Source organism: Triticum dicoccoides, chromosome 1B (genome assembly GCF_002162155.2).
Source record: "Triticum dicoccoides isolate Atlit2015 ecotype Zavitan chromosome 1B, WEW_v2.0, whole genome shotgun sequence".
In the NCBI taxonomy this organism is placed as follows: Eukaryota; Viridiplantae; Streptophyta; class Magnoliopsida; order Poales; family Poaceae; genus Triticum; species Triticum dicoccoides.
Window position 1 is genome coordinate 53,623,256 of NC_041381.1, and position 19,715 is coordinate 53,642,970.

The following is a 19,715-nucleotide window of genomic DNA, read 5'->3' on the forward strand; positions in this document are numbered from 1 at the left end:
CGTGCTTGAGGGCGCGGCCTGGGCGAGTGGGCGGGCGCGGACGGGCGAGCGAGCGAGCAGGCGCGGACGGGCGAGCGCGGCCGCGGGAGCGCGCGGCCTGGGAACGCGGGAGTGCGCGGCCGGCAGACTCGACGAGGCGGCGCGGGCAGACGAGGATGGCGGCGAACTCCAGGAGGCTGCACTCGCCGGGCAGCGACGGGGACTGCGCAGCCTCCACGTCGAAGAACACCATCTCCCTCTTCTTGGTGGTCGCCATTGATTCCGGCAAGCAACTCGGTGGTGGTTTCTTGACGATGGAGCTCTGTTTGTTTCTTGCTTGAAGGAATGAAGGAATGGAGTCTGTCGATGGAGCTATGGGGGCGCAACGAGTGGAAAAAATTCCACCCCCAGGCCGAAGTTTTCGCCGGCAGCCCCCCAGGAGGCGAAAAAAATGCCTCCTAGGGAGGCCAACGGCTGGAGATGCCCTTACTCATCAGGTCACCTGCATTTACCTTTTAGTGGTTAAACCACCAAACCCAAAGCAATATCTGCAATTTATTTAATAAATGTATTAGATTTTTTTCAGAATGTGTTAGAGCCATTTCTTTTGCCGAGCTACATTCTTGTCGCTTAGGATACTCAAGGAGCATGGCTTGCGAAACATGTCTTCACAAGTTCACGTGCTACCATTTCATAAACAGGTGACCACCACACTCCCTTCCGTGCATAGGACATACAGGTTCGAGATGGCAGGCTACTGTAAGCAACCTTCGAGATGGAATGTTGGATTTTACTCTAGCAAGGCAGGTCTTCTCCAAAAGAGATTATCATCTGGCTATGTATTGCTTTGAGCTCCCCATGCTGCTAACACTCCTCAGATATTGTGTTTGCTACCGTGAGACAAAGTTCATCAGAACATCTGAATTGACTCCTTACACAGGGCTCTGAATTGACACAATTAGAAGGATAAAACAATCGCTAGAGCTCTTGTAGGCAGAGTAACCCACCAATTTTTGACTTAACCTGAGGATGGTGTCTATTTTAAGTGTAAAGAAACACAGAGAGATGATCAGGTCTTATAGTTGCAGAAAGTAGCAAATGGCGGGAATTTACGTTGGCATATACGTATTGTATCGTCCAGCGCCAGCGGCAAGCTCTCAAGCTCGAACAGGTCGGAGTTGGGCTCGTTGCTCTCCTTGACCTGTCCCTCTCCTTCGCCATGCCATGACACTCAGTAGCTCCTTCGCCCTCCACTCCGCCTCACGCCAATTACTCGGTCTCACTCCCGCTAGCATTGGTCATCCTCGCCATCATCCTAGCTCGATGGGCGTGCTCCTCCTTGTCCACCGCGACCTCCGCCGCTGATGAAAACCTCACGGCCCGCCTTTCAACTCCCGAGAGCCTCGGAGTCTCGCACTCCCGCCGGGAAGCGCGCCATGACATGATCGACCTCGCTGACGCCGGTTCCGCCACTACTGTCGCCTGTGAGCGCCAGGGCCTGCATTTGCCGCCGCGTCGGTCGAAACGAAAACGACCTTGCCGGCGGTCGGCGGCTTCCGGTTGCAAAGCAGAGCGTTCAGAAGGCACGCGAACGATGCCGACTTCCTTCTGTTCTTCCTCCTGGTCTTCTTTTTCTCCTTGCTTTCCCTGGCAACGCTGGCCCCGATATCGGCGGCGGCCGCAAGAGAAGCGATGGGCTGGTCTGTGGGTGGGGCAGGACGCGGTACGACCTTGGCGGCTTCAGCGGCTGGGCAGTGGTCACGTACGGCGATGAGCCGGCGAAGGGACACCGGTGGCGAGCCGGCTGCGTCTCGGCATATAGCCACACGCCTCAGATAGACCAACGCCAAACAGAGGAAGAGACGGACAGAACAAGAGTACGGAGGATAACATCAATTGCATTTGGCCGCTACAGAGCACCTCACCGACACGAAACACGCCCACCCACCAAGCTCACGCAACACAGCCAAAGAACGCAGGCCCCATGTCAGATCCAGTAAAAACGGCGTCGTGTCGTTCCTCTTGGTAGTCCAGCCGGGCATGGTCGCCGCAGACGGGCTCGCACGGCTGCCGCGGACGGTTTCGAGGTGGTGACGCGCAGGCAGGTCATCGTGGTTGAGTGGGCGCCGGAGGAGGGATGCTCCGGCACACGGCCGTCGCCGGATTTTGGACGCACGACGGAGAGCGTGTGCGAGGAGCAGCTCTCCACAAAGACGACGCAGGACGGCGGACTGCCGACGATCTGGGCAGCCGCAAGGTTACTGGCTCGAGCAGAATGTGCCGGGCCTGATGGTGGAGGATAGTGCGGACGCGTCGCTCGCGTGGCGAGGCCATGTACTTTGACGCATCGCGTGGGAACCCTGCATGGACACATTCTCGTGCGACGGCCATGATATTGCCAATGACGGGTGGCTGTCGTGACCGTCCGCTATGGTTTCTTCGCCGTCGTAGAACTTCAAGGGCTGTCGTCTGTCGATGTAGTCGCTGTTCAGTGGATCACCGGAGTGGACGGAGAGATCGCCTGCACTGCCGTCTTCCGTCGATGTAGACAGCACGCCGGAACGAAGCGGCCGGCGAGCCGCGGAGCGGAAACGCCGCCCTGAATGAACCCCAGGCAACTGACCACGCACAGCAGCGTCTGCCATCACCGACGGAGAATCCGTAAGAGGAAGACGCATGCCGGCGCGCCCGAATCCCAGGAGGACGACCCCGTCCAGACCGGGCAGAAGCAGGAGCAACCATCGCCGGGTCAGCAGATGGCACCACTAGTTGGAAAGGAAAGAGCAGAAATGGGAGGAGCTGGAATGGAAGACGAACGCACAGTGCAGCCGGTATTTATAGCCAGCAGCAGAGAGGCAGAGCACAAATTGAAAGCAAATACCGCACATGCTGCAGAAACACCGAGAAGGCTGTAACAAAGCGGCAACCGACACTGTGGTAGAACCAGAAGGCGCGGGCGGCAACCGACCCCAACACAGCGTACGTGGCGGGAAGAAGGAAAGAGTTGGAAGGAAAAAAGCAAGCATCCATGCAGAATCAGCCAAAAGAGAGACTGGAAGCCGTGGCCAACTCAATCTCTCCATGACCAGGACATGCAACCAATCAGAAACTGAGGAGAGAGGAGAACATGCAACCAATGGAGACCGGAGCCCTCAATTTACTATGTTTTCCAGTAGAAATCGCTATGCGCACCTGGACGTGTACCTGGCCACATCCCCCACTAAAGCACGTGTTGCCCACCTATTGGTCCGATTTTGACTGATAAGAAAAGTCAAAAAAACCTGGTAAATCAAACCTGGCCAGATTTAGTATATTTAGAATTATTTCTTATTATTTTAAAGAAGGGAAATGTTTGGAGCCGGCGGACCGACCGGTCGCTCGCGCGCCGCTCGATCGCGAAGGGATCTAGCGCTAGGATGTCTCCCGATCCACGTTTTTCGTTGTTTGTTTTTCCTTTCCTCGGCCCACCCACGTGCCCTAGGCCCACCATGACTGTTTATTTTTCTCTCATCCTATCTGGTGCGTCGTACTCTGCCCTCTGTTATCTTCTTCCCCGCGTGGTCGTCTTCAAGCTCCTTCTCCACAAACCGCTCATTGAAAAGCTCCGACATGGGGGGTGGAAAAAGGAGCTGCAACCGGAGCCCAGCGAAGATGCATCTGTGGGAGAATCACCACCGGCGAGCTGCGACCATGGCGGTCGCATGCTGGAACCAGTGTCGCGGCATGCTGGAACCAGCACCATTTTTTGCTACATGCATTCATGGCGGAGCTACAATCTGCGACGGCGGAGACGAGTTTTTGCTGCAATCGTCATCAGTTTTTGCTACGACCGACGAGAAATTTTGCTACATCCATTCATGCCAGAGATGCGACCGGCGAGAAATTTGCTACAATCAGCTGCAACCGGCGCGGTCACCACACTCGCCGGTTTCAGCTTTCCGAGAACATGGATGAAGCTTTTCAATGTACAAACACTTTCAAACTGAAAAAGTTGCAACCGTTACCAAAAAAGCTCCAACCTTAGATAAAAAAAGCTTCAACCAAAATACGTACAAAGTTTTCAATCGGGCATTGCTCCACGGAAAAAGTTGCAAATGTTCACAGATAAGCTTCATTTGTGGTTGAAAAAAGCTTCAACCCACGAGTAGTCCAAGCAACATTCAGCGAGGATGGAAGTCGTGGGTTTCATGCTACATGCTACAAGCGGTCCTGGATTTTGCTACGACCGGTGTCGCATCCAGCTACATCTGCAGTCATGGTTTGCTGCATCGAACAGCGATGCATTTTTTTTGCCGGAAGCGAAGCTGGATTTTTTGCTGGAACAGGGTGAGCGAGAGGTTGTAACCGCGAGGTATGTGACCGACGAGCTGCGACTGGACGGGCATGAGCAGCGGCAAGCACGCCGGCGAGCTGTGGCCGTCGCCACCGAAGCTACGAGTGTCACCGCTGAGAGCTGCAACCACTGATGCAGTTGTTACATGGGTTGAGGCGGCGACGAGGACGGACGGCAAGGGCAGGGACCGGCGACGAGGACGGCCGGCGAGGGCGGGGACCGGCAACGGGGACGGCCGGCGAGGGTGGCGACCGGCGATGCGGACGGCCACTGGAGAGCGCGCGGGGCTGATGAGATGCGGAGGGTCCTTTTCTTGCGAGCCTGAGGGAAGAAGATGACCTGGATGTATAAGGATCTAGCGGCTTGGGAGGGGCCGATCGGGCGGCTAGGGTAGGACCGGCCGAAACGTTCGGCCGGTGCGCCGGCGCCTAGCGGTGCCCTTTAAAGAAACCCAACTGCCCAAGTTCATCTCCACGTATATGTTCTCCTTTGGTCTGCAGGTGTATTCCCCTTCCGAGGAACAGATAGATGGTCACTGGCTCACTGCCCACATCAAAAACTAAATATCCAGAGATAAGCTTCCAAATGTTCTTTGCAACCACACACGAGAAGAATAAATTATGACAATTTCGAAACTCACTACAGAAGACAAAAACAGATCGTCAACAGTATGATATTTAGCAAAATTTTCTCTAGTTAAAAAAGTTCTTATACTAAATAAACAGCAAAAGGAAGACATATGCATACGTGGAGGAATAGCAATATTCCAAATAGCAGGTGTGTGTGCACGGACAGTACTCCCGTATGGTTATTTTTGGTTTCTTTAGAACACGGTACTGACATTGGCACTCGTATGTACAGTCACCCCAAAAGAATACACACGCACATACCACCCCTATTTGCACCTTCGAGAGACTGAGCCGACATATCATTTTCAGATTGACAAAATTACCAAAGACGCCTCGTAGTCGACGGGAACGTCTCCGCCCACAGAACGGGCATTGCCGGAAATCCTGAAATAAATCAAGAAAAGTGCGAGCACTAGGATTTGAACCCTAGTAGGCAGGGGATACCATTGTCCTCCGTATACTTCATTTTTTAACAAAGTAAAACACAGAGGGGTGATATGTTTTATGATTTCTTATATGTAATGCGTATCACATTCTAAGCAAAAAACACAATGTGTCTTTTATGCACAAAAAAATGCATTTTAGAGCATCTTCAACCGTTCGGCCCCACAGGACCCATAAAAATCGCCCCCTGGGGCGAGCCGGCGATTCTTTCGGCGCCGGGGGCTGTTTTGCGCCCAGTTGTCGCCCCCAGTCGCCGATTTTGGTCCATTTTTGAATCCCCATTTCGGCGGAAAAGGCCCATATAGGCGAGAATAGGCCCATATTCAGCGTGGTTCGCCGTGGCTCGGCGCTCAATTATCAACATAAATAATTTTTTATCACATATTTCATCACAGAAATTTCAATTACTTCAACAAAATAGTACAACAACAAATAGTTCAATACAAATTATATAGTTCAACAAATAAAAACTCATACTTCATCACACGTCGCGCCCGGTGTCGCCCTTGAGCCTTCATAGGTGCTCTATCAGATCTTGCTGCAGTTGATGATGCACCTGTGGGTCTCGGATCTCTTGACGCATACTGAGATAGGCAATCCAGGTTGCCGGTAGCTGGTGATCAACTTGGGCAAGAGGACCCTGCCGGTGGTATGGTTCAGTGTCAAACACTGGCTCTTCCTGCTCGCTCTCAATGATCATGTTGTGCAAGATGACACAGCAGGTCATGATCTCCCACATTTGATCTTTCGACCAGGTCTGAGCGGGGTACCGAACAACAGCAAATCGGGATTGGAGCACACCAAATGCCCGCTCGACATACTTCCTGCAAGCCTCCTGAATCTTCGCAAACCAGGCGTTCTTGCCTCCAGGCACAGGGTTTTTGATGGTCTTGACAAATGTCGACCATCTCGGATAGATGCCATCAGCTAGATAGTACCCCTTGTTGTAGTGCCGCCCATTGATCTCGAAGTTCACCGGAGGAGAATGACCTTCAACAAGCTTGGCAAGGACAGGAGAGCACTGCAGCACGTTGATGTCATTTTGAGTTCCTGGCATACCAAAGAAGGAGTGCCAAATCCAGAGGTCCTGTGTGGCCACCGCCTCAAGTACCACACTGCAACCGCCTTTGGCGCCTTTGTACATCCCCTGCCAAGCAAATGGGCAATTCTTCCATTTCCAATGCATGCAGTCGATGCTTCCAAGCATCCCAGGAAATCCTCTTGCTGCATTCTGTGCTAGGATCCGAGCAGTGTCTTCCGCATTGGGTGTTCTCAAGTATTGCGGTCCAAACACTGCCACCACTGGCCGACAGAACTTGTAGAAACACTCTATATGCGCCCAGACCTGGTCGTAGCCATGTGCCCATAGTCGTCCTGTGAGTCACCGGGAGCTCCGTATGCAAGCATCCTCATCGCTATCGTGCATTTTTGGATGGAGGTGAATCCAAGTTTGCCGGTGCAATCCATCTTGCATTTGAAGTAGTTGTCGAACTCCCGGATGGAATTCACAATCCTGAGGAAAAGCTTTCTGTTAATGTTCTGTCGCCGTGAAGTGGAGCATCGGCGAAGTAGTCGGAGTAGAGCATGCAGTAGCCTTCGAGACAATGCCGGTTCTTTGCTTTCACCCGCCCTGACGCCGAGCCACCTCGCCGCGGCTTTTCATTGCTCGCCAGCAGCTGGGCGAGGGCGGCGAGCACCATGAGATGCTCTTCTTCCTGGACGTCGGCCTCGGCTTCCTCCTCGAGCAGCGCGGCGAGCACTTCCTCGTCATCCGAGTCCATCGCTGAGGCAGGCAAATCGCCGAACACCTTGCGCGCGGTGGGCGTGCACCCGCCGCTAAACTGCCCCTCTGCGGCCGGAAACGGCGGCCGGAAACGCCCAGCTGGTGCCGGAGTGGCTGTCGCAGCGAACCTATGCTATTTTTCCGGCGGGGAATGGCTATCTACCGGTGAAGGGCGGCGAGGAGGCGCCGGGATATACCTAGTTGCGGCCGAGAGCGCGGAGGGTGGGAGGCGGTCGGGGAAGAAAATCTTGACTTTTCACCTGACGGCGTAGGCCAGCCACGCTTTTCCCTTCCGCCGGAGCCCCCAGCGCCCCCCAGCGCGCCGGGTTCGGCCTGCGGCCGCCGGGCGGAAAAAAGGGCCGAACCGACGCTTTTCGTCGTCCTGGGGGCGCGACTGGGCCGTTTTGTTGGGGGTGCGGCCGGAGATGCTCTTATCTTGCATGTAATTGTCACACTTACTAAAATACACTATGTCGTTTTATCTGCGAAAATGCATTGTATCTTGCATGTAATTGTCACATTAATTACTTAATTAACCATATATAAATTTCACCAAACAAATCTTGCATTCTCCATGTAAGTGATAGCCAAACTGATAGTGATGCGCTGATATTTAGGCACACCGTTAATAGAAAAATAGCACACAAAAATATAACACCTCTCATCTTTTTCACCCACAAAAAGTGATACTATTACATATAACTTAACTCATAATTTACATATTGCTACCTTTGTCTCAGTTTATTAGTCACCATGGTATTTTAGGTGAAAGTTTGACCACATTTTTGACTAGCAAAATGTTAATACATGTCGTCAAAAATTATATTATGGACTCGTATTTGAATATAGTTTTAGATGATATTATTTTTGCTACATATAACTTATTTTTTATTAGTTAAATCATGGTTAGAATATGACCCTAGTAAACGACGACAGAGGTAATACAAAAGTGCTTTTCGATGGCCACCGGGGAAATATAGTTCTCACTCCTATCCATATTAATTATCGCAACTTTTCTACAACTTCAATAAAAAGTTATATTGAAGTTGCAACAACTAATATGGATAGGAGGGGGTATTAAAAAAGTACATATCACGAAAGTGCTTCAGAACTCCATCCCGAGGTCGTCGTTGTGCCTCTCTGCGGTGTCCATATCGGGGGTTCCAGAACCACACAGCCGATTGTTGTAGCGTCGTTGTTGTGCACCATCCTTGGGTAGATGCCAGAAAGAGTCAAGCACCCTCTTCTCGTCTTCTTCATCGTCGATCCCACCCCACCTGCCTCCCCCTCCTCCTCCTCCTCCTCCTCCTCCTAGCTCACGTGCACTAGATGTGTGGGTGGGGAGCACTACAAGAGTGGAAGGTAGGCGTTACTCCTCCGAGCCAGATCCGTCGAGCTGGCTGGATGCGTGGTGCTCGGTGGGGACAGACAGAAAGGGGAAGGCCACTGGCTAGATGCAGGCGAATGGAAGGCCGCTAGCTCAAGGAGGCATGGAGGGAAGGTGGTACCGGGAGGGTTGGGGATGGGGCGACGGTGCAAGGATGGATTGGTAGTGGGTGGATAAGGTGGCTTGAGCTTTTCTATTAGGAACCCTGCACGCACTATGGGCGTGTTTGGTTACATTCTCAGTGGAGCCTACCCTAGTGGAGCCTGTTTAACTGTATATAGGCTTTGGGTCATGTTCTGCATGTTGTTTAGTAGGTTGCACCAAGCCCAACTTGCATCCTTCCCGTAGTGTAAATTGCACTAGACCCAGTCTGCATCTAGAAGAACGGTCAATCTGAGGGCGTTCCTTGCGAGTCAGGCTGAGAGCGCTTTAAGTTTCGTGTAAGTCAGTTTCTACGTGGGAGCTAGGCAACCAAACAACTCACTACTTTGCCCGCCAGAGTCTGATTGGGCTTGATACAGCCTACCAAACGTGCCCTATGTTGCAAGATCAACCAATGGCCAACACTTGTTCTCATAGGCCCCGTCACTAAATAAAAGAAAACATTTTTTCCTCTAAAAAATAAAAAACTTTTTGTATTTTCTTTTTTTTACTGAAAAATATTTCTCATATCTTATCCCCACCCGCAAACTCTTCTACCGGCCATTATTCTACCAAGTTTGAGCTTCCGCCAGAGAGGAATCCACCAAGGTGAGGTCTGCAACCCATGGTCGTGGACGTGATCGGTGGCAAGAAGGGAGCTTTTGTGGCTAGTGCCCCCCGCCGAAGGTGAACGCAATCCCAGGCAAAGGCAGTGGCAGTGGCTCACAAGCCGCAATTTCCCAACTAAGCCGACCAGCTCCCTGGAAGGTTGAACTGTAGGGCATGCATGCGAGCTCAACTTTTTTTCAAAACGGAGGCAAAAGATTTTCCTCATCTATTAATTAAGGAGAAGAGAGTTGCCCGGTGAATTAACGGGAAACCAGGCTAAAACTATCACAATCGCTGAGCGACACACATAAGATACCCCACACACGCCACTCAAGAGGGCCTCGTCGAGACAGCACGGAGGCATCATCGTCATTACTCCTCCCCTAGAAGGCATCTTAGCCATCCCTAAACTCTAAGCAAACGACTCCGACTTCGCCGTAGGCGATCACCGATTCAATCCACTATGAAAAGGCCTTGTGGAGTTGCATGAAGATCCATGCCAGAACTCAGCCACCTGCGACCAGACAACGCAGCTCCGACTTTGATAGAGAACTACGAAGGACAAAACCAGGCACGGCTGGGGCCACGAAAGATCTAGGTGGTCAACTTGATGAAGCACTGCTTGGCCAAGATGACATACACGAGCAGGATGAACAAATGCTTGCCCAAGACCATGAGCCCTGATCCAAGGCTGAGGCTAGTGCCTGGGAACATCTTGCCCGGGAGAGGAGCGACAGGGGCAAGTACCAGGGGAGTAGGTGGCCGCATCGGCATCAGCACCCGCGGCATTCTGCAACGTCGCACAGCTTGATGAGAGGTGCCTTGGGCGTACTCCTCCTCATCTACACAACACGGTCGTAGCGTAATGCTTGGAATGTGTTGTGCAGGAGTGGCCTTGAGGCAGGCTATGTTGGCTGAGGAATCTACTAGGGGTTCCTTCTACGCCTAAGCATGGCGGAGTAGGAGCGCTCATGGCCTTGATCGTCAGTGTCACTGCCGAAGCCCTCGTCACCAAGCTCCTCATGATGGTACCATATATCCCCTCTCATGAGTTCGTTCTGGGACGAATGATTTGCACTTGTTCACTATGCAACACGAACAATCAATTTGGACCTAGCAAACCATAGAAACACTGAAAAATGGTCTTGATTCTTGACGCTAACAATACATATGAATGTATAAAATGGGTCTATCTATGATTCTATACAGTAACAAATATGTGGTAGATTTCTGAAATTGTTATCACTTGTCCATGGCAAAATTAAAGAAAATGGTCTAAAACATGGCAAATGTTGTAAAGTGTCATGGCAAATCATATTTTTCATATATGTTCGGTGTGGCGATTCCTGGAATGGACTGTGATGTCGAATCATTTCCAGGAGTGTGATGTCGAATCATTAGACCCAAGAAAATTGTTGATGTTCACCTACAATGTTTCGTACAAGTTTTGCCATGTATATCTAGAAACACGACATTTTTTTCTACAAATGTTTTTTAGTATTGGTACATGGCAAATTTAAGTTAAACTGGTTCTCAAATTCATGGCATTCTTGTATATAGTGGCATGGAAATTTTTAAAATATGACTTGTGAAAATTTAGAGAGTTCTGTTTTTCTCCAAAAATGGCAACTTTTTATATGTGTTTGCCATGTTTATAGAATTTTCTCCAAAATTGTTGCTATGTTTTGAAATTTTTGTTATAAACCATGTCAAAAATAACATGAGATGTTCTAAAAAACATGGCAAAGATCTAATTGTATTAGATCTAAGTTCATTAGATGGCGAATTTACTTGTTTTTAGCTATCAACTAGCCAGGGTAAACTTTTTGATGTTTTACCATGGACACTTTCAAGTTTTATATGACAATTTTTTAGTAACTGTTCTCATGGCAATTTAATGTAACGACCTTGGCATTTTCTACCTGTGGCTACCATGGCAAGTTTACATATTTTATAATTTCCAAAAAGCATGCCAAATTTATAAATTTCTGTAATGTTCAAGTGGCAAATTTTAGAAAAAATCTTTATGTTCCAATGGAAATTTTATGATTTTTGTTTTGTTTTCATAGCTACCAACTTTTTTCTTAGCATGACAAGTTTTAGAAACTTTTTTTATATTCACACGGCAAATTGATAAAATTGTTATTGGGATTTCTACATATAGCATTCAATTTTGTTTTGAAGGAGCATGGCAATTTTTTATCTATATCTTGGTAAATTTATTTCTTATGGTAATTTATTAGAAAAAAAAACTATAATGGCCACACGACCTTTTTATGAACGATGTTTTCCTAATTCATGGTAATTCTTGAAACAACTTTGTCCTTATCTCACAGGAGTTTCTTAAGACACTTTTGTTTCCAAAGTCACGGCAATTCTCGGAACAAATAGTGTACCACCATGGCATTTTTTGCATATACCAGGGTAAATTCTTTTTTAATGTTTTGCTTTTACCATGACTTTTTTATGTTGAAGATACCTTGGACATTATTGAACATGTGGTAAAACTATCTGTAGCATACCAAATTCCTAAATTTGCAATGGTTTTTAGATAATTATTTTCTAGAGCATCATGGCAAGTAGTAAATAATTACATTTTGCCCTAAAAAGTATTTTCCTAGGGGAATATTTTATGTTCTTTTTTACAAAACTTGTTACATGGAAAATTTAAACATTTTTTTGTAATGTTCACATCTCAAATTGATTTCTACCGATGACAAATTTAGAAAAAGAAATTCTCTTGGTCACATGGAAAATTCACAATAATTTGGTCGTTCAAATATGGTAAATTTTAGGTCTTTTTGTAATGCTCACATGACAAGCTTTAGGATGATTTAGTACTTATCCATTGTAATTTTACAATTTTTATCATGTTACTTTTAGTAGGTTCCACGGCACTTATATAAATTATACCATGTCAATTTTGTTAGTTAGACCATGGTATTTTTTTATTACTAGGAAACATGCCCGTGCGTTGCAACGAGAGAAAACTGCCCTCACTCGCCCTTACCTACTGAGCATGGCTAAAGACCTCACCCTCATGCCCATAACAAAATAAACATGACTAATACCTCATTCTCAGGTCCACGTCCTCCATTTCAATATAACACCAAACACATGTTTCCGCTTGTTTTCTTTGTTGTACTCATCGCCAATGGTTGTAGTACCGCTTGTCACTAACCAAGATTGGCAAGGTCCAATAGCTGGATTGTTGAGCCGCATCCGATGAAGATCAAGAGCACCGAACACAATTTATTTTATCATCTAGCTAATATAATAGGGAAAAGCACTGCACATAATATATGTCCGTGTCATCATCTAAATTGAGTAGTTTGTGTGAGGTAGACCATGAAATCCTAGTTGGACTCCTCATGCATTTTGACAGGAGTCACTGGGCCGAGTGAAACTGGTTGTACGCGAAGACGCGACAGAGAAAAATATTCCTTCCATATCCCTAGTTTAACAAAATGAAGTAAAACAAAGTATCATATGGGCATATTTCAAAAATCTGCCAAGTTTTATTAATATAGGTATAGATTTAAAAAAATAGCTACAGTACCTCCCAGTTTTAGAAAAAAACATGTTTACAAAAAAGTTTGCCTTTTCAAATTTGAAGTTCAAAAAATATTTGTGTTTTTAAAATGTTTGCAAATTCGAGAAATAATCACAACAGTACCTCCTATTTTTTTAAAAAAAAATTGTGTTTTAAAAAGTACTCAGGTTTCAAAAAAAATAAAAAGACAAATATTGTTCTTTAAAAAATCTTCTGCTGTAATTTTTTATTAACAATTTAGCAAAATGTTCGCGTTCTAAAATATTTTTACTTTAAGAAAAAAATCCTCAGAGTATCTGGGGCGACTGTATACTTAATTTAAAACTTCGTAGTGCTATTTGAACACCTAGTGTTCTTTAGTCTAGTGGTTAGTATTTGAGTGCTCTAGCATGAGCGGTTCGGGGGAGCTCCTAAGCCGCGCCTTTAGCGCCCTTAACGCGTACTGGCGCCCACGCGCTGCCTACCTGAGCCTGTTCCCAACAAGGCCGACGTGCCTGGCTAACCGCTCTCAGGATTTAAACGCTGCCCAGTGTAAATTAACGAAAAAGCAGTAAAAAGGTGTGCCTCTCAGGATTCGAACTAGAGACCAAGTCTTCCTATACAAGTGAGCCTAACCACAAGGACAACTTAACTTTAGTGAACTATTGAAGCGCCAACAGTATAAGAACGAGCGTCCGGTTCATCAAATTTGAAAAAAGTTCATAGAATTTGAAAAAAGTTTGTCGAAATCTAGAAAAATTCATCAAAATCTAGAAAAGTTTCATCAAATTTGAAAAAAGTTCGTGGAATTTAGAAAAATGTATTTTTTTTGTTCGTGATTTCAAAATGTGTTCATAGTTTTAAGTTTACTCACTTTTTCAAATTTTGTTCACAATTTTAAATTGTTCAGTGTACATCAAAAAATCTTCAATGGGTATTTAAATGGTTTTTCAGCGCATATCACAAAATTGTTCAATGTGTAGTTAAAAATTGTTCAGTACAAAAATGTTCAATGTATAAAATTTGTTCATCTTATATAAAAAAAATGTATAAATATGTTTTAAATTATTTCAATGTATACCACAAAAATGTTCGCTGTGTAGTTAAAAATTGTTCATCGTACACCAAAAGAATGATTTGTGTATATTTGAAAATCGCTCGTCCTATATAATTTTTTGTTCATTTTCTCAATAATTACTCACGTTTTAAGAAATTATGGAATTTGAAAATTTTAAAAAGTTCACCAATCATCAAAAAAGTTCATCAAGATTAAAAAAAAGTTCATCGATTTGAAAAAGAGTTCACGGGTTTTCAAAAAAGGGTTCACGAATTCGAAAAGTTCAATTTTTTTGAAAAAATGTTCATAAAGTTGGAAAAGGTTCATCGATTTTGAAAAAAAGTTCATCGATTTGAAAAATATTTCACGGATTTACAAAAAGGGTTCATGAATTCAAAAAAAGTTCACCAATCTTGAAAAAAGTTCATCAAAAAATGGAAAAAGGTTCATAGATTTTGGAAAAAAGTTTATCAATTTGAAAAATGTTCATTTATTTTTGAAAAATTCACATAAAATCAAAAAGTTCTTCAAATTTGACAAAAAACCTCACAAAAGTTTTAAAAGATCATCGCTTTTTGAAAAAAATGCCCATGCATTCAAAAAAGAAAAAACAATTGTAAAGAAACTAAAAAAACAAACAATGAAATAAAAAACCATCACAAAAAGCTGTCCAGAAAAAACAAAAACGAAAAAAGCGAGCTGGTAGCTTCCAAAGACCGAGCTTCCACGAACTGAGGACAACATAAGAAGAAAAACGAAGATATTAGACGCAAGCGTGAAGGAGTCCTGGTGGTTAGTGCCTTTGCTGACGAAACGGGTGGTCTTGTGTTCGAATCTTGTTGCCCGCACCATTTTTTGGAATTTAACAGAAGAAGAAAAAAAAACGTTAAATGGGCTGGCCCATGTAGCATCGATGGAAGGAGGCGGGGTGTGCGCCCGTTGCAACGGGCGCCGTATAGGAAATGCCGCGGTTCGGTTCGATTCCTCGCGCAGTAGACTTTTTCTTGGAAATTCTTTTGACAGATGGGCCGGCCCATTGTGGCTCTGTGCGTCCAGTGTTTTTTCTTTTGACAGAATCAGGAGCACGAGGAAACGCCTGGGACGTACGAAAACTATGTGGGTCCCACCGTGAACGAAAAAAATTGGAGAAACAATCCTCCCTTTAATATTAGGTATGTAAAGATAAAAATAGGTAGCATGACACATTTATTACTTAGACCGTGGCAATTTTGTTAATTATAATGTGGGAGACTTATTTTTCTGTAGCATGGCAAAAAAAATTTTTTGTCTCATGTCACTTATGGCAAATTCATAAAAAATGTCTTTCCAGACATGGAAATTTTAGTTATTTTTTAAAATTAGATGCCAAATAATGGACCATGACAATTTGAACACTTTATTTGCAATGGTAAATTTGCCGTGTGTTATTTACATACATCTCAAATTTGCCATGTTTCTAGAGTACAATCTTTCTTTAAATTTCGCCACACAATTAATTTTTTACTTGTTAATAAACCTTCACCTTTTGTTTTAAAAATAGCCATTCAATTTTTCTCATGTTTGCCATGCTATTAGTACAAATCTTTTTCTAATTTTGCCACGTTTCCTAGAGAAGAAAAACTCTCTTTTCTAGTACATATGATTTTCAATTCCAAATAGGCAGCATTTTTATGCTCTATAACATGGATAATTTTTTTTGTATAAGATGGCAATTTTTTATATTGTTTTATTTTTTTCCTACATCATGAAAAAACTTTTTTTAACTTTTTCTATGTTTTATATACAAAGGAAATGACGATTGAGCTGCATCCCGAAACAAATCAAATGATGTACCTGGAGGCCTCGAAAAGCCCTATCTAGCAAAAAATGTGTGTTGTGGTTTTTTCTACTGCAAACCAAAACGTTCGTTGGGGGCTGCTTCTCCCAGCTAACGAATCATTCGCTCGCCCTTGCACACCCAGGTAACGTCCGCCAGCTATCGAGGTCCTAACATTACACCTAAGAATCCCAATCACTTAGGTGCAAATAGACTGAGGTTGTAAATTTCCCACGCGGTTTGTCAACCGCCTCCAATAATACGAGTATCACCTCGAATTGTATAGAGTTAGATGGCCAAAGCGCCTACAGTTTGTGTACCAAAAACGCCATTGAAACATTTATTTGCGCTAGTGAGATATTTGAAACAGCTTGCTCCCATATACCTAGCTTCGCCGATGCACAGAAGCGCAACCACACAAATCTACAAACTTGTAGAAATGACTAGTTGAGAAACAATATGTTTATGGTATTAAAATTACTAGTTAAAAAATAAAATGTTTTGTCTTGAAACTTGGAGATTCCTATAAATAAAGGCAATACATATGAGCTATCGACCAAGAACAAATTCAACTTGACTCTACAAACTGTGTGCTATGCTATGATTGTTCTAATGAGGATAGATCCCATCTTTTCTTTGGCTGTTCGTTGAGCCAAGGTTTTTGGTGGAGTCTAGGTTTTGAATGGAACATTGACTGCAATATTCATGAGATATCACTGATACTCAGAGGAGATACCAGCTTGACTTCATGGAAATTATGATTATTGGCTGCTGGTCTGCTGGAGCATATGGACAGAAAGGAATGGAGTTATTTTTTAGCACAACCAGTGCACCATACAATCCTGCTTGTCTATCTTCAGAGACAATTTCTTTTCTATGCTTAGAGGTAAACCTAGTCTCAAAAGGGGCACGATGTCCTGGTTAGATAATGTGTGAACTTTAGGCATTCAGCTCCCGATGCAGTAATAACTTAACTGTAGTGGAGCCGAACCCAAACTTTAGATATTAGCTCTCCTCCCCCCCTCCATGTAATCTTCTTTGTAAATATCCTTTCTTAATATGAAAATGACACGGTAGGGGCCGGAAAATGCCAACTGTGACCGATCTCATGGGAGCTCAGTATTTTTAAAAGTTCAAAAGGCATATTTCAAATTTGCATAAAAATTCAAAAAAATCCATGGAAACTTGTACATGTTCCGCACGAACGTGTGAAAAACCGTTTGAAAACATTGTGATTTGTGGGCTGGTAAAAAGACAAAATTCCGGCCCAAGAAAAAAGTCGGTGCATTTTAGAAATACGTGCTTGGCATTATTTTGTACGCCACGCGTGAAAGTGTACTATTATGAATTTTTGCACACACATAATACACGTGCATGAATGTTCACAAAATATTTCGAGTTCCTTTCACGCTGTAGAAAATTGGTTTTTGAAAATGAGCTCCCTGGAGCTTGGTCTCCAAAAGCTCGCACTCCTCTCCCTAGTGCTTTTGGTAAAAAAAAAAGTCTTGAAACTTGGGAGTCCCAACTAAACTTAGCACCATAATGGGGGGCAAATAAAATAATTATTTTCCTATTTTGAGACAGAACTTTGGATCGATCCAATGTAGTCCTAAAATTTTACTCCAATTTAGGACTTGCTGAATACGTATTACTATATTTTGGAGAATAGTATTAATTAATTAGGCAATTGAGCCGTATATTAAGTACCAAATAATGTCATAGAAAATCTTATGAATAACTGTCGATATGACTAATTAGGCCACCCCTATATTAAGTACCCAAATAACTCTCGATATGACTAATTAAGTAGGCAATTAACCCCTATATTAAATCCTTAATAACGTTCTGCCTTCTAAATACGGACGCGGCAGGGTGGCCCTCCGGCCCTATATAAACCCCGGACGCCGGACGGAGGGAGTAAGCAAGTTGCGCAGTAGCAAACTAGCCAAGCTAGCAGCAAAATGGCCGCCGTCCACAAGAGCATTGCACCGGCGGTACTCCTCCTTCTCCTGCCGCTGATGCTGTCTTTCACGGCGTCGGCACGGCACTTGACTCCCACCGCGGATTACTCGGTGCTGAGGAAGGTGCCTCGTGGACCAGACCCCATAACGTCCGACCCACCGCCTCCGCCGCCAGCCAAGAGCACACATTTTCCGGTGCTGAGGAAGGTGCCTCGTGGGCCAGACCCCATAACATCTGACACGCCCCCACCGCCGGCCACGAGCGTGCACTTCTCCGTGCTGAGGAAGGTGCCTCGTGGGCCGGACCCTATAACATCGGACCCACCGCCGCCGCCAGCCACCAGCGCACACTTCTCGGTGCTTCGGAAGGTGCCTTTCAGACCAGATCCCATAGTATCTTATGCTCCACCGCCACCGGCGACAAGCGCTCACTTCTCGGTTCTCCGGAAGGTCCCCCGTGGGCCGGACCCCATCACGTCCGACTCACCGCCGCCACCTCCGAGGGACCTCTCGGTGCTCAGGAAGGTTCCTACCGGACCAAACCCAGAGACGTCCGACTCACCGCCACCACCTCCGAGGGACTTCTCGGTGCTCGGGAAGGTTCCTACCGGACCAAACCCAGAGACGTCCGACTCACCGCCACCACCTCCGAGGGATTTCTCGGTGCTCAGGAAGGTTCCTACCGGACCAAACCCGGCGACGTCCGACTCACCGCCACCACCTCCGAGGGACTTCTCGGTGCTCAGGAAGGTTCCTACCGGACCAAACCCGGTGACGTCCGACTTACCGTCGCCACCACGGCTGCCAGCTGCAGCTTCTCCGGCGTGATGCAATTACCGGCGCCATGCATGTTACATGTGATGTAGCTACCTTGTAGTGTTAGCTACTAGGGAATAATAGTGTTTTTGTGCGCTTACTTTTTAAGTATTTTCTTACGGAGTACTTGCAGTTCGAGGCAGTTGACAGAGCCATGCATCCTGAAATGTTATATAAGATGATTTACCTCATGGAGATGGTCGTTCGCTACTTGCTTATATGAAATTTGCATGCTATCTTGATTGCCGATCAATTAGTTGTGGTCAGGGACGGAGCCAGAAAATGAAGATAGGGGAGGCAAGAACTCGAAGCACTAAAATCATAGTAGGATACATGATCATGATCATATACCTAGTAAATAATGAAAGATCTAGATAGTAAATATATGTCTGTTGTTCTATAATAATAATAAATTCATATCTATTACCCTGCAAAAAAATTCAAATCTATTACTTTGAGATGGTGTTTAGTTGCATTTCGTTTGCATTAGCATCATGTTCACATGGCAGCGAGCTGGAAACAATTGGCTTAAAAAATATGAATTGATTCAGCCCTTTCTCTTTGTGTCTACACAGATACAATCAGGCGTCTATTGAACGAACGTTCAGGCAATATCCATCTAGCAGGATAGAATTTGCATAATCTGATTTTGCTAGCGCGACGTGAATGCGTGATTACGAACACATATTGCCAGCACGCCATTGTTAAATACGCCTGCACACCATAGCACGCGCCCTAGTAGATTCCTTTGACAATTAGACTAATTAGAATTTACTAGTTAGTTGTAAATGTTTCCTGTTCTACAATTCCACTTATACAATTTGAAGGCATAGATAAACTAATCTAATGCTGAAAGTAAACTAACCCCTTTTTCTTTTGGTTTGGTCGCTCCCTGTGGCCAGCCGGCCGGCAGCGCGCTGGTGATCATGGATCGGCGACACTACGGCTGCCTGTGCCCTCCCCTCAACGAAGAGATTCGACTCAGGATCTCAGGCGGCCGGCGGTACGCTCGATCTCAGGCGGCAGGAGTAGTGGGGAGGGTGGAAACGAAGCTATTAAAGGAGATCTGAATCATGCGTACGTTTTATTTAGGGATGAAACTATGTGTACGTGCGTAGGGTTTCTTGCCTGGCCCTTTCTCCTTACCTATAAGATTTGGGCCTTTTATCAGTATACATGGGCCCTCGCTGAAGGACAGCCGCACAGGGAGGGCGAGACATGCCATGGA

General features: G+C 45.6%; 1 protein-coding gene across 1 annotated transcript; it reads left to right on the top strand.

Moving 5' to 3' along the window:
- The first annotated feature begins 17,654 nt into the window (after nucleotides 1-17,654).
- LOC119301005 (proline-rich receptor-like protein kinase PERK8) lies at nucleotides 17,655-18,678 on the top strand. Its single transcript, XM_037577912.1, has one exon. The coding sequence runs from the start codon at nucleotides 17,672-17,674 to the stop codon at nucleotides 18,497-18,499; it is 828 nt and encodes a 275-aa protein (XP_037433809.1). The 5' UTR covers nucleotides 17,655-17,671; the 3' UTR covers nucleotides 18,500-18,678.
- The last annotated feature ends 1,037 nt before the right edge of the window (nucleotides 18,679-19,715 follow it).